This window comes from Herpailurus yagouaroundi, unplaced genomic scaffold (assembly GCF_014898765.1).
Source record: "Herpailurus yagouaroundi ecotype Mexico unplaced genomic scaffold, PumYag 193, whole genome shotgun sequence".
NCBI classification, from domain to species: Eukaryota; Metazoa; Chordata; class Mammalia; order Carnivora; family Felidae; genus Herpailurus; species Herpailurus yagouaroundi.
In genome coordinates this window covers 4,163,304-4,178,620 of record NW_024412424.1, presented here as the reverse complement: position 1 = coordinate 4,178,620, position 15,317 = coordinate 4,163,304, and the positions used below count along the sequence as shown (strand labels likewise).

The following is a 15,317-nucleotide window of genomic DNA, read 5'->3' as shown; positions in this document are numbered from 1 at the left end:
CCCATCTCTTTAACTAGATGCAGAAGGTTTGTATCATTCGGTAACTATTACAAAGGGATGGTCACAATTTAAGAGTAAACGACCTTACGGCACTTGGCTCTGATCAGATTCACCATTTCACGTAACAAATGACATCTCCCATTTGTTATTTTGACCAGCAGCAAGAGGTGAGGGTTACCACGTCCAAGAGGAATCCCCGAGAGGCTGGACTCCTAGACAAGGAGCCAGCCTCCAACACAACGCCCCCTGGAAACCGGCTACAACCAAACACTGGACACAATTACTCAAGTACGGTGCTGAGCTGATACGTCCTGGGCGGAAGCCAAGGATTCACTACCTCACCCATCTGTCACTGCAAGCCTGGGTCCCAGCCCCCCAGATCACACCAGGGAAGGGCTGGTACCTCCCAACCCATGATGGCTGGAGGCCAACATCATGCCAGGGGAGAGGAAGGTGCTTCCCAGAATATGCAGATTAAACTTCCACAGGTGAGGGGCGCCTGGGGGGCTCAGTCGGTTAAGCATCCAACTTGGGCTCAGGTCATGATTGCACGGTCAGTGAGTTCGAGCGCCACATCAGGCTCTGTGCCGACAGCTCGGAGCCTGGAGCCTGCTTCGGATTCTGTCTCCCTCTCTCTCTGCCCCTCCACTGCTTGTGTTCTGTCTCTCTGTTTCTCTCTCTCTCCCTCTCCCTCTCAAAACACATAAACATTTAAAAAAAATTTGTTTTAAAGAATGCCTCTCATATTTAAAAAAATAACAATAATAATAAATGTTTTAAATAAGTTCTACAGGTGAGAGGTCCGGGGTACTCCTGGAACCTCACATCTGACCCTGCTGGATCACCAGGTGCGCTGGCCCGCAATGGACCGTGAAGAACCTAACACCTGCTAGGGCTTCACTCTCGATGAGCCCCCCCCCCCCCCAATGCTGCTCCAGAGCTGCCTGCATGCACCTTGTGTGTAAGCACCACACAGAACGCCTTCTAAGCACTATCCTCGTCCGATCTCACTCAGCCCTCACAACCATCCTAGGAAGCAGGAGGACACTACTATGTGCACTGTCCCTGGTTGAGAAGAAACGTGAGGCACAGATTCAGTTGGTTCAAGGTCACACACTTAATACCTTATTTGAACTCGGGCGATCTGACTTCAGAATCCAAGTTCTTGGCTCCTCTTCCCTACCCCCTCAAAATCCCTCAGAATACTCACATCAGCTTCTGATATCTTGGAGGTTTCTTCTTTTATTCGTGTATGCCACCAATTCTCAACATCCTTCCTCGTCTGCAACGTGTACTCTTTCGTCCACGTCCCCGTGGCACTGTAAATACCTCTGGCACATCCCAGGATTACTCTCCTTCCTCTGCTGATGATATCTGGCCCACCATTTAGCTTGCTTCTCAGGAAACAGACATAGAAACCCAGTCTCCGCCAAGCAGAAGCCATTCTCCAGAAGGTGGGAAGGCCCTGAGAAAGAGGGCAGAAAGCTCTTTTAGGAACTGCCCAGAACTCTCTCCCGTTCAGCACAGCCCAGCATTCCCTGCACATTCACATGCTTTCAACTTAGGCTCTGGACGGTTTCCTTCCCTGAAAATGTCACATCAGAACTCCAACTGAGTTGGGCTGCCTGGGTGGCTCAGTCAGTTGAGCGTCTGACTTTGGCTTAGGTCATGATCTCACGGTTCGTGGGTTCGAGCCCCACACTGGGCTCGCTGCTATCAGCATAGAGCCCGCTTCGGATCCTCTGTCCCTCTTTCTCTCTGTCCCTCTCCCACTCACGCTGTCTCCCTCAAAAAAAATTAAATATTAAAAAAAGAAAAGAAAAGAACGTTGACTGAGCTAAACACAAACTTTTAAATGGAAAATATAACATGGTCAACATTCCCAACCCCAAACATACAAAACTCCCACAGGAACGAATGGAGACTACCTCCTGGGCCAGCTCCTGCCACAGCCTCACAGGGTGCACGGGAGGCCGAGGAGCGCCCGCCCTCCTTTCCTTTAGGCCCAGCCCAGGGTCTGTCCAGCAGGCTTCCCGTCCCATCACCCAGGCTTCAGAAGAGCTCCGAGCACAGCTTGGCTTGGGCTTAGGCTCAAATGTCAGAAGGGATCTGAACACCCACCTTCTAGCTCCAGGGTCCAGAGACTCGCAGCTATTATTAACATTTTTCATATGTATTGTAAGTTATATACACCCGTAAGCTGAGCCAAGAAATAACTATTATTTGTAAGAGTGCTTATTCAGTTAGTTCTTCATTCATTTACTAAATATTTATCGAGTGCCACTAGGTCCACAGACTGTTCTAGGCACGGGGGATACAACGGTGAACAAAACCCAACTCTCTTCTCCCATGGCACTTACATACTAGTAAAGAACAGCAGATAAGAGAAAAACAAGTAAATATACATGGATAATAGCGGTGAGTGCTATGGTGCTTCTGGAATACAACCCACAGGTTGGGGTCCACCAGGACATCTGGCTGCAATTCAAAATTCAGCCGGAATGCTTCATTGGTCTCCGCCAAGGAGGTGAATTCCAAAGATGACTTCATGGAAGCATTTTCACGTTTTATCCCTGTCTAAGAGGTTGAGGTGACAGTTCGTCAAATATTTAAGATTTATGACTCAACGGCCTCACCTGCCTGCCTTCTTACATAACCGTGCAAAAAAAGCACCAGGGTGAAGACACAAATGTAAAACCAAGAGAGAAATAAAGGAAGAACCTGACACTTGAAGCTGGTGTTAATTCTTTGATTCTCTCAACATTTTTTCCACACTTACGAGCGTCTGGCCTGTTTTCACACAGGTACTGGGTCACGAATGTTGCCAAGAGACTCTATCATAGGCTTACACAAGTGGGCTTCACATTCCCGTAAAATGGCATCCCAGTGTTGGCATTTTACAAGACGGTCTGCCAAAGTTCTTGACAGACCAAGTCTCACTGTATTTAATACCTCTTGCTTCCTTGGGGGTCGAAGCAGAAAGACAACAAAAACAAAACAAAACCTATCCACGGGGCTTGGCTATTCTGAAATATGTAGATGTGACTAGAGATATTAGGGTGAACTGTATGAACATGGTTGAGTATCAGCAACTCCATATGACCAACCTAATATAGAGACGCTTTGTACAGTTAGGGTAACTGCATTTATTTTTAGGGGTTGGGTTTCTACATAATTAGAAGTATCCACAGGAGTCATGGATTTTATGGCTCCCTTGCTAAGGTATCATTTCCATATCTTTAACAAGCCAAAGACTTCCCAATCAGCAGAAGGCATAGATAGACGCCTGCCATTTCTCTCCTGGACGGCATTCCCTAACAACTCATAACGAAAGGGTTCTGGACTATTCTCCCCAACAGAAACAAGGGGAAACAACAAAACTATAAAAATACAAATGAATCTGGAGCGGCTGGGTGGCTCAGTCGGTTAAGGGTCTGACTCTTGATTTTGACTCAGGTCATGATCTCACGGTTTTCATGGGCTCGAGCCCCGTGTCCAGCTCCATGATCACAGCACAGAGCCTGCTCAGGATTCTCTCTCTCCCTCTCCCTGCCCCTCCCACTCCCAAAATAAATAAATAAACACTACAAAAATACAAATTAACCGGAACCGCAGTCTCACAAGTTTTTGGTTTCAATGCTTGTTAGCCACCGTGAGAAATGAAATCCCAAAGAGAGAAGACAGATCACCCATATGAGCCATACGAAGGGAGGTCATTCTTTCACCGAAAATTCTAATCCTGTCTCTGTAACTTACTCATCATACACCAATCATAAACAACACATACAACACTCCCTGTCTACCCAATGAGAATAAGCTTTCTAAATATGTTTACAGGGGCGCCTGGGTGGCTCAGTCAGTTAAGCATTCGACTTCAGCTCAGGTCGTTATCTCATGGTTCGTGAGTTCGAGCCCCACGTCAGGCTCTGTGCTGACACCTCAGAGCCTGGAGCCTGCTTCAGATTCTGTGTCTCCCTCGCTCTCTGCCCCTTCACACTCTCTTTCTCTCTCTCAAGAATAAATAAACATAAAAAAAATTTAAATATGTTTACATAACACATGGCTCACTGACAACCTCTTCTATACATAAATCAATGGTATAGACTAGAGAATCCTGAAACTGATCTGGGCATTTAAAGAACTTAAAGTTCATAAGGAAAAAAGCACAAGTCGATTAGAACTTGGAGCCCCATCTCAAAACCACAAACCAGTGTAAATCCCATAAAGATTAAAGAATTTTTTTAAGTATCATAAAACAAGACAAAAATATAGATGAGTATCTAACACATCTTTACAAGGTGCAGGATGTTCTGTCCTGAGGACGAAAGCAATGAAAGAACTCACAAAAACGTTAATAAATCTGACTCTAAAAATGTGCAATGTCAGTACTCAAAAACACTGTGAACAAAAGGAGAAATCAAGCAATGAGCTGACGCAAAATCTTTGCCAAAACGGCAGTAACAAATGATTATCCTACTCTATGAAGAGTTTACGTATGAAAAGAGAAAATTCAAAACCTAATTTAAAAAAAGGGGCAAAGGAAAAACAGAAAGAGATGTAAATGTCTAATAAACATATGAGAAAGTTCAACTTTAGAACTAATCATAAAATGCAAATGAAAACAGCAAGAAAATATTTTTGCTTAACAGACTGGCAAAAACCTGCTAAATGAAAAATGGGCATTTCTATACACTGCTGCTGAAAATTTAAATGGGTTCCACCTCTCTGGGGAGCACGCGCGGTAATAACGCACTAAGACTCTTTAAGAAAAGTTCACACCCAAAGTTAGGGGAATCCCCTAGGCTCAGGGGGACATAGCATACAGTATACTCAGGGCTATGATATGGATAAAATAAAGGAAATTTTCTACTTTTAATGTTTGTGGGCCCTGCTCCTGGGCTCCCGGGGAAAGCTATACTCTAACATATACCAAGGTCAAAGTGACTCCACGAAACCTCAAAGTACGGGCTCTATTTCTGCCTGAGCACACATCGCACATCTGCTTTATTTAAGAAATAACCAAAAAGGAGCATTCCAAACATAAGGAGAACTTCCCTGGTTCCCATAAGATTAAAGTTATACAGCCCTGCATTTACTAGAGGCGTAAGATAAGTTCTGCAACTTTCTAACATGTCCTTTGTCTAAGGATTTGTAACTTTTTATGTAAAAAAAAAGAAAAAAGTATATAACCCAATACCAAATGTTCCTTGCTAGAGCTTATATAACCCTACACCAAATGTTCCTTCACAGGAGCACTCTCTTTGTGAAGATTGTGTGTGCCAGCAGCTGTCCTAACTTGGCCTTGAATAAAACTCACTTCCTTTCTTTTAGAAATTCTAAAACCTTGGTTCAATTTGCCTTGACAATATACTACAGAACTTCCCGGAGCTCAGCAGGCCCTGCTCTCAGCCGCTCCACCACCAAAGTCCTAAAAAGGGCACTGCCTCTTCCTGACAAGGTGCGGCCATTTCATTAGCGGACTATGCTCATTCCATCAATGTGAAAGGTGTGGCTCACGCCTTGTATTTTCAGTCAACCTGGCCTTTTCTTCCTTAGCTCTGTTTCATCCAGTTCCTTGCCTCGATGCTTGGAATCCTGTCTTTTCTTCCACACCCTTCCAAAATAACAATCCCCACTCCTCTGCGCCTCTTTAGAGTCGGTCCTGACCTCATCCTCACTTGGGGCATTTACGGTTGTTTTCTGAGAATGATGGAGGCACCAACAGATGGTCAGAGGAAAAGCCTAAGAACTGGACCCAAAACGACAATCACATATGGACAGAGAAACCTAAGGGAAGAGCAGTGCAAGCAAAGAACAGCAGAACACATGGAAGAAGGGCAGGAGGGCATTTGTGTGCACCCCCCCCCACCCCAAAATGTGCAAGAATAGACCAGGGAAAGTGCATCTTAAAGAAAACAAATTTTGTGACCAAAAATACCGATTGTGGCTTCTGCAAGGACCCATTCCCTGTGGGGCCTGGGGCAAATTATCGCCTGTCGGGAATCTCATCTTCTAAGATAAGGAGGTAGACCCACAAGATCTCTGAGAACCTCCGAGCCTCAACATGCAGGGACAATAACCTCTGGGCCACGGAGATGTACCGGATGGCTTTTAGCTGAGTCCAAATCCCCAGGCCAGGAAGCAAAGATCCAGAGATGAATCGGGGCAGGGGAGCAGTAGCAAGGGAACTTGAGTACAAATCTACGTGTACACGTGTATTCATCTGGGAATGGGATAGAGTCCAGAGCTATCATCAGGGTCCATGGCTCAAAGAGTCTGAAGGCCGGGATCTCGGAGACTTACCCAGATCAGAAATTGCACGGCTCCAGAACCACCTAACCCAGCCCGCACCTTCCCTTCCTGCCCCTAGCAAGTCGGAACCTCCAGATCCGAGGGCAGAGACCTCCTCGCCCGAGGTGTCTCGTCCCGCTGAGCCCGGGTCTGGACTTTACCTGCTCACAGGCTCTGGCCTGCGGCTCCTCACGCCTCAATTCCCACCTTTAAGCGAACACGGGCCGGCCAGTCACCATGGGCGCCGCCATGTTGGCAGAACAACAACTTTATCGGTAGCGGCCGGCGCAGACACAGACAGGCCGGGGCGGAGCCGGGGGAAGCGGAGCGGGGCCGGGGCCGAACTCCCGGCAGCCCGTGGGGCGGAGGCGTCGGCGCCGGCAGCCTCGGGCTCCGCCCCCCCGTTCCCGGGCACCGCCTCCTGACTCCAAGCCCCGCCCTCCGGCTCAGTAGTGCACCCCGTCTCTGGCGTCACCAAAACCAGATACCGGGGGCTCAGATTACTCCAGTTGCTGCAGAGGAGTGAGGGACATCAGCTTAGTGGCCCCAGAATAAACTGGATGGCAGGTGGTGTAAAGAGCACTGGGAGAGTTCTGATGCCAGGGTTTGAATCCCAGCTTAGCTAAAATTGCCCGCTGGGCTTGGGTAGGTCCTTTGACCTCTTGATCCTTAAATGGTGGTTAAAGAGCTTTCCCCACCATATTCCGTGACTTTATAGCCCTGGGAAGGGAATTATCTGACCGTGATTAGGGCATAGGTGAGCTGGGAGTCAGGAAGGCAGGATTCCTGACCAACCACTTTCCTTGGAAGAGTTTTCTGTACCCCCAACCCAACCTCTCCCCCACCCCCCACCCGCAAGTGTTTCTTGCTACAAAGATGAATCCATGAATGAATTGTAAAGGACCAGTGGTGTTAAAATATGATTTTGAAAAGGGTAAAACCCACATAAAGGAGATTTTTGAAAACCGTATAGATGTGGGCAATCAGGAATACTGAAATGAGTTTGGTAATCGCGCAAAACTGGTGGTTATCCCACAGGACAAAAAAAAAAGTAATGTTTTGAGAACCATCTTTTTCTACAGGGCTGAAATCAAGTGCACCTCTTTCAAACAAGATTCAGCCCATTACTATCCATAATGGATAGTAATTCTACATTTTAACTGCTACTCTTACAGAGCAACAGAGGACCAGCAAAGGTACATACTCCTATATATACCCCCCAGACCAGCACTCCAGCCAAGGGATTCACAGGAATCTCTTCTGCCCATTTCCAAGTCTTTAACAACGTTTCCTGACAGTTCAAAATCCAAATACTTTGCTATTCAAAGTGTGGTCTCCGGACTAGCATCAGCCTCGCCTTAGAACTTGCCAGAAATGTCAAGTCTCAGGTTGCACCCAAATCTGCATTTTAACAAGATCCCCCAGGGGATTTTTAGGCACAGTGAAGCTTGAGACTCACTGCCTTAGAATGCAAGAGTTAGAAAGGATCTGGAGAACTCTTCTAGACCAGCCTGCTCATTTTACAGATGAATCCACTGAGACCCTGCAGAACTGACAGTCTAGCTCAAGGTCATAAGCAAGTTAGTAGAAGGTTTGCTATTCACCCCTGGATCTCTAGCCTGCAGAATAGTGCCCTTCCCACGTTGCAGAATGGAAGGTCATTAGGAGTTTGGACAGCTTCCAGTCCAAAGATTAGGACACTGAGGCCCAGGGATTGGATACAGCTTGCCTGCCTAAAGCCACACAGCCAGTTGACGACAGAGCCGGGATTCCAATCCAAATCTCCTGATCTCTCTACCCCTGATAGTAGATGCTTAATTTAAACTGATACCATGGAAGCCTTGACTCTCACATTAACATGCCACACTTAAAGCAATTTAGCCTTCAGGTATGTCACGTTGTATCCATATATAACCAGAGTGTCCTTTCTCTAATTTACCCAAAATGCTAAATTCTAAGTAGCCCCCACCCTTATGTTGGTTCAAAATCTCTCTTTCCTCTTATGAATTAAAGTTAACATTGACATTTCTAGGAGATTATTTCAAATAGAATTTTTCTAAAAGTCATTTGCTTTACTGGAGAGTTGCTATTTTTACATCAAAGAAGACAGTAGCATGAAAGTAAATCCCTTTTGCTCTTAAAGAGCTTGCTGCAAAGGTACATTATTAAATGAAAGACACAACTTGCTGGGCTGTGTAGAAAGTTACCCCACTCTTTGTTTTTTAAGGAGGAAAGGAAATAAAAGAAATACATTTGTTAGTATACGCATGGAAAGAAATCTAGAAAAATATGTCGTAAACTGTTTCCTGTGATGATCTGTAGGGACAGGGCGGTTCTATGGGCCTTCCTTCTTATGATAGATTTCTGTGTTCCTTTTGCAATTTTCTATTTGCTTGTGTGGGAGGCTGAATAATGACTCCCAAAGATATCTAGGTCCTAATCCCCGGAACCTAGGAATGTCTCCTTATATGGCAAAAGAGACTTTGCAGATGTGATTAAATTAAGAGTCTTGAGATGAAAAGATTATCGTGGATTATCCTGGGGAGCCCTAGACGCCATCACAGGTGTGCTTATAAGAGAGAGGCAGAGGGAAGTTTGTGACAGAAGAGGAGATGTGAGCACTGAAACATAGAATATAGATTCTCCCATAGGATTCAGCAACTGTGTTTCTGGGCAGATACCCCCAAAGAATTGAAAGCAGGGTCTTAAAGAGATCACTGTACATCCATGTTCATAGAGGCATTGGTCACAGTAGCCAAAAGGTGGGAGCAACCCAAGTGTTTTTGAGTGACAAATGGACGAGATAAAATATGATATATACATACAGTGGAATATTATTCAGCCTGGAAAAGGAAGCAGATTCTGACACCTGCTACAATATGTTTGAACTTTGAAGACATTACGCTAAATGAAGCAAGCCACTTAAGGACACATAAGAAATAAATCACAGAAGGACAAGTGTTACATGATTCTATATATGATATGATACCGTATGAGGTACCTAGAGTAGTAAAATTCATAGAGACAGAAAGTAGTGGTTGCCAGCTGCCGAGGGTAGGGAAATGCAGAGTTTCTATTCAATGGGTACAAAGTTTCAGTTTGGGAAGATGAAAGAGTCCCAGAAGGATGGATGGCGGGAAATAGTTACGTAACAACATGAATTAACTGAATCCACTGATCCGGACACTTAAAAATGCTTCCAATGGTACGTTTTATGAATATTTTACCAGAACGGAAAAGAGAAAGAAAACAGATCCTCTCCCAGAACCTCCAGAGGGAGTGCTTCCCTGCTGACAACTTGACTTTGACCCAGTGAAACTGATGTTCAAGCCACCAAGTTTGTGGTGATCAGTTACAGCAGCCAGAGGGAGGTTCGTAGTTCAGCTTCTATGACTTCGTACGCAGAAAAAAATCAAGATCTTTTGTTAAATAAAGAGATTTGAGCTCCATCAGCGCAGCCTCCCTTCTGTACCCTCTGTTCATTTCCTTGCCCACCCCCCCTCCCCACCTTGTTCTGCCTTCTCTTTGTCTAATACAAAAGCTTGCGTGTCAGGAATTTCCAGGAAGGGGAGTCTCCATTTCTCTGACCATTTCTTCCCCTTGGTGTAAAAACAAGACTATTCCTCTATCTTACCTCACGAGGTAAGGCAAATTTACTAGAAATGACCTAGAAGTGCAGGAGTCATAAATAATTCCGGCTTGACATTTATTTCCACGCTTTTGTGACCTTTCCAAAAATAAATCGCTGGGACAGCCGTGTAAATTCTTCCCTGAGCTGTCACGTGGCAGACATTGATTCAGGTCTTCTGGGAATGGCTTTCAGTCATCCATTATGGAGATGAAAGCAAACCCCAAGATTCTTGCTACTATAGGGATCGTTTTTTGGTAAAGAAAAAAAAAAATGCTCCAGCCCTGATAATTAAATCACTTACGGTGTAGATAGATAGGCTTCTCACCTACACTTCCCCGCGGCATCTGTTCCTCCCTCTTTGCTGATCGTGGCTCCCGGGCGTCCCTCAAGAAAACCATCCCTTGCCCCAATTCTGAGCCATTTAGTCTTGTGGGCTTGACCTCTCATCCCTCAGGTCTGAGGTCTGGCTTAATCCAATCTGTTCATTCCGTCCCCTGACCATGGAGACAGTTCAGGCACGCACTTGACCTAAGCCAGAGTTCTCAGAGGGCAGCACAGAAGCCTTCTGCTGGGAACACTAGAACCTGGATTCTCTTTCTTGCTGTGTGGGAATAAAAACCTTAGGAGTTGCCTCAACCGTTCCAGAAGCACACAAGGAGAGCCCGCTAAGACTGGAGGCAGGAGAGGTAACGGGTCCTGTTGCCACAGAAGGATCTGCCAGGTCCAGCCCTGCCCAAGGCTCGCTCACCTTTCAACTTCCCATGTACAGGAGCCTGGGAGGCCCTTCGTTGTTCATGCCAATTCAACTGGGGTTTTCTATTTATCGTAACAGAAAGTATCCTGCTATACCCACCTACCCAACTGACAAGGACATGGCCCATTCTCCTTCCCTCCACATGGAATCGGTCTCCAGGTTTTGTTACCTTTGCCCTCAGGTAGATTTCCCCAGCCCTCCACTTTTGCCGGGCACAACCCCCCAGCGGAGGCTGCCCTCCCCTTTCACCTGGACCGTTGCAATAGTCTCTTTACCATGTCCTATTTATCTATCTGCCACTGTGGACAGCACACAGTGGGTATTCAGCACATGTCTTTTCAATGCAATCTTTTTTAAATTTTTTAAAAAATATATTTACTTATTTTGAAAGAGAGAGAGAGGGGGGGTTGGCATGCAAGCATAGGAGGGGCGAGAGAGAGGGAGAGAGAGAATCCCAAGGAGGCTCCACACCGTCAGTGCAGAGCCTGACCTGGGGCTCAATCACACAAATCATGAGATCATGACCTGAGCCCAAATCAAGAGTGAGACACTCAACCGACTGAGCCACTCAGGCACTCCTTAAATGCAATCTTTTAAAATTGGCAAGTACATGGGGTGCCTGGGTGGCTCATTCGGTTGAGCATCCGACTTCAGCTCAGGTCATGATCTCACACTCCCGTGAGTTCCAGCCCCACGTCGGGTTCTGTGCTGACAGCTCAGAGCCTGGATCCCGCTTCAGATTCTGTGTCTCCTTCTCTCTGCCCCTCCCCTGCTCATGCTCCGTCTCTCTCTGTCTCGAAAATAAATAAAAACATTAAGAATTTTTTTTTAATTGGCAAGTATAGGGGCGCCTGGGTGGCTCAGTCGGTTGAACGTCCAACTTCAGCTCAGGTCATTATCTCATGGTTCGTGAGTTCGAGCCCCACATGGGGCTCTGTGCTGGCAGTGTGGAGCCTGCTTGGGATTCTCTCTCTCTCTCTCTCTCTCTCTCTCTCTCTCTCTCTCTCTCTTCCCTTCCCTGCTCTAGCTCTCTCTCTCTCTCAAAAATAAACTTGAAAAAAATAACAAAATCGGCAAGTATAGTCAATCCTCATTATTCACAGATTCCATATTTGTGAATCTATCTCCTCCCTAAAATCTATGTGTAACCCCCAAAATGAGTACCCACGGTGCTTTTGTGTTATTCGCAGACATACTCAGAGGTGTGAAAAATTAGAGTGCCCCCTCCCAATCCCATGCACGTTCCCAGCTGAGGCGGAACAAGGTGACAATCTACCTCCCCGCTTCAGCTCTTGTCCTATAAAGAGGGCCCTTTTCCCAGGATGTTACGTGCCATGATTTTTGCATTTTTGTGCTCTTCGCTGGTGAGTTCACTGTCTCCAATGGCTCTGGACAGTAAGTGCTAAAGTGCTGGCTAGTGTCCCCGAGCACAATAAAGCTGGGATGTGTGTCTCATGGACAAAGTACGTGTGTGAGGCAACTTTCCTTCGGGCCGAATTACAGGGCTGTGGGCCGTGAGTTCAGCGTCAATGAATCAACAACGTATATGAAACAAGGTGTCACTAAGCAGAAACCCACACACGAGAAATTGATCAGCTGACAAAAACTCGAGGACCAGAGGCTTTCAGGAACCTAACCCTGTATTTTCCTTAGGAGCAAAACTTCAGTCTTGGCCCATACAGTGCTCGGGTGACTTCTTAGAACAAAATTACCGTGAACGACACGAGTCCACTGTAGATGGAGAGCAAATGGGAGCGGCCCGGCCTTTGTGACGTCATAGTGAGTGGTCAAGAGCACGTGCCAGGGGCGGACACAGCCCGGCTTTGAACCTCAGCTCTGCGCTGCTTTCAAGATGAAGGATTGTGGGCGAGCTCCTCAGCCCCCCTGAGCCTCAGCTGCTCAGTCTGTAAAATGAGGATTATTGTGCCCACCTGTTAGGTTGCTCGGAGGATGAAAAATCTTTTAATGAGATTATTATGTAAAGTGCTTTGCCAAGTTCCAGACAGAGTATACAATCAACAAATGGCATTTGTTACTTTTATTGACTGTAAGGAGTTGGTCTATGCACACTGCTAAGTGCCAAGATAGTACAGGAAAGAAATAGATCTCCTGTCTATTACGGGCCGCCTTCAGGCGAGGAGGAAATGGCATGGAATGCGTGTGCATCGGTGATATTGCCACCAGAGAGCAAGCTCCTTGAGGACCGGAACTGAATCTTTAAAAAAAATAAAAATTGTTTTTGTTTTATTTATTGGAGAGAGAGAGAGACAGAGTAGGAGTGGAGGAGGAGCAGAGAGGGAGACACAGAATCCGAAGCAGGCTCCAGGCTCCGAGCTGTCAGCACAGAGCCCAAGGCGGGGCTCGAACTCGTGAACTGTGAGATCGCGACCTGAACCGACGTCAGGAGCTTATCCGACTGAGGCACCCAGGCACCCCAGGACCGGAACTGAAGCTTGCACACACCCTCAGTGACACCTTGCCCAAGGAATAAGCTCAGGAGGGAGGCAGATCCGGGGTAGAATCGTAGTGTAGTCACTCGCTGGCTGTGCGACCTTGGACAGATCCCCTACCCTTGCTTTTCCCGCCTTCAACGATAATGGCATTGGCTTTGCCCAGATGGTGTCACTATTAAGTACAACAACCCACGTAAAATGCCTCCCTTGGTGCCTGGCACATGGGGCTTTGGGTAAATGTTTTAGTTTCCTGGCCCTGCTGAGGCCAGCCGGCTTCCTTGATTATATCTCAGCTCATCCACTGACCCCTCACACCCTCGTCCTTGGCTCTAAATTCCCACTTTTCCTTGTTATAGTCACAGCTGAGCCTAGTCCCCCATCTGTATTGCAAAACCCCATTAGCATCGGTCCCTACATCTCTCACCAAAGTCCCCCTCATCATTTTAACAAGTGTCATGGATAATTCTTTAACAGTTCTTGCTGAGCTGAATGAAAGTCAAACGTAGCATTGAGGGGCCAGAGAACTCATGATAATCTTTCCAGAACCAGCACCAGAGAGGTCAGGAACTAAGAAACTGAGAAAATAGGAAACTAGGAAACTAAGATCAGATGTCTTTCTGAAGGTTGCCACAAAGCAGTCTTGACCTTGAGGGGCCTGGAGTAAAATCAACATTTTCCTAGGTGCTTGATATTAAACAGCACCCATTTTGGTCATCCCTTCCAGGGTACTTAGTCTGCTGAAAGTGACCTCTTTTGTTGACTTTTTAAATTTGGGGTTTCCCCCCATCAAAAAAGTGCCATTTATGATAGTGCTTGTGTGTTCATGAGAAAACCCATTTGGAGTGACTCACGCCACAATTATACTTGGACACAGAAGCGGACCTTGGGATTAAGTCTTTAATCTGTTCATTACAGGGGAGACAAAGAATCCTTTCCGTTGCTGCAAATCTTCTTAGGCCTTGTGATTGCTTCTAGAAAAAGATAATCCTATTTGAAGAAATACTGAATGTATAAAACAGTACAGATGGTCCCTGACATACGATGGTTCTACTTATGATTTTTTGACTTGACAATGGTGAGAAAGCGATATGCATTCAGTAGAAAGTGTACTTTGAATTTTGAATGTTGATATTTTCCCGGGCTAGTGCTATGCAGTCTGGTCCTCTCACAGGATGCCGGGCAGGTGCAGTGACCACAGCTCCCAGTCAGCCCCGAGGTCATGAGGGTGAACAACCACCACACTGACAACCATCCTGCACCCCTACAACCTTCCCGTTTTTCACTTTCGGGACAGTATTCAATAAATCACATGAGCTATTCAGCACTATATAATCAAGTAGACTGTAGGCTCATGTAAGTGTTCTGAGCATGTTTAAATTCGGCCAGCCTAAGCTGTGGTGTTCAGTGGGTTAGGTGTACTACGTGCATTTCTGACTTGGGGCGCCCGGGTGGCTCAGTTGGTCAAGCGTCCGACTTCGGCTCAGGTCATGATCTCACGGATCGTGGGTTGGAGCCCCGTGCAGAGCCTGGAGCCTGCTTCACATTCTGTGTGTCTCTCTCTCCCTGCCCCTCCCCTACTTGTGCTTTTGTGCGCGCTCTCAAAAATAAATAAACATTCGGGGCGCCTGGGTGGCTCAGTCGGTTGAGCGTCCGACTTCAGCTCAGGTCACAATCTCACGGTTCGTGAGTTCGAGCCCCGCATCAGGCTCTGGGCTGATGGCTCAGAGCCTGGAGCCTGCTTCCGATTCTGTGTCTCCCTCTCTCTCTGCCCCTCCCCCATTCATGCTCTGTCTCTCTCTGTCTCAAAAATAAACATTAAAAAAAATTTAAAAAAAATAAACATTGAAAAATATTTAAAAAAATAAATAAATGCATTTGTCGACTTACAACATTTTCAACATGTGATGGGTTTCTTGAGACATAACCCCATAGTAAGTCCAGGAAGATCTGTACTGAATTTAATTTGCCTGGAATATACTCGAATTTGTTATTGCTGGTCTAAGAGTGGGCAATAGGGGACATGGATTTATTTGCAAATGCATGAAATGTATCTTGCCCATCTTTTGGTGGTTTCTGCAATTTTAATCAATAAATGTTAATAAGCTCTTATAGCACCTACACCTCTGGCTTCAATCTGGCCTTTAGTCATACCATCTTTTGGCATCTCTTGCATTCTTGTACAATTAAC

At 46.2% G+C, this 15,317-nt stretch overlaps 1 protein-coding gene across 8 annotated transcripts in view; it reads right to left on the bottom strand.

The window, feature by feature from the left end:
• The window catches only part of LARS2 (leucyl-tRNA synthetase 2, mitochondrial), a 170,790-nt gene extending 164,206 nt beyond the window's left edge, over window positions 1-6,584 (bottom strand). For all 8 annotated transcript variants that reach the window (XR_005781487.1, XR_005781488.1, XM_040445096.1 and 5 more), the window contains exons 1-2: window positions 6,453-6,584; window positions 1,211-1,465 (exon numbers count right to left, since the gene is read on the bottom strand). Coding sequence is in view for 6 of the 8 variants with exons in the window: in XM_040445096.1 (XP_040301030.1) it covers window positions 1,211-1,444 (234 nt within the window). In the remaining 2 variants the exon portion in view is untranslated. The remainder of the gene's footprint in view (window positions 1-1,210; window positions 1,466-6,452) is intronic.
• Between the last annotated feature and the right edge of the window lie 8,733 nt (window positions 6,585-15,317).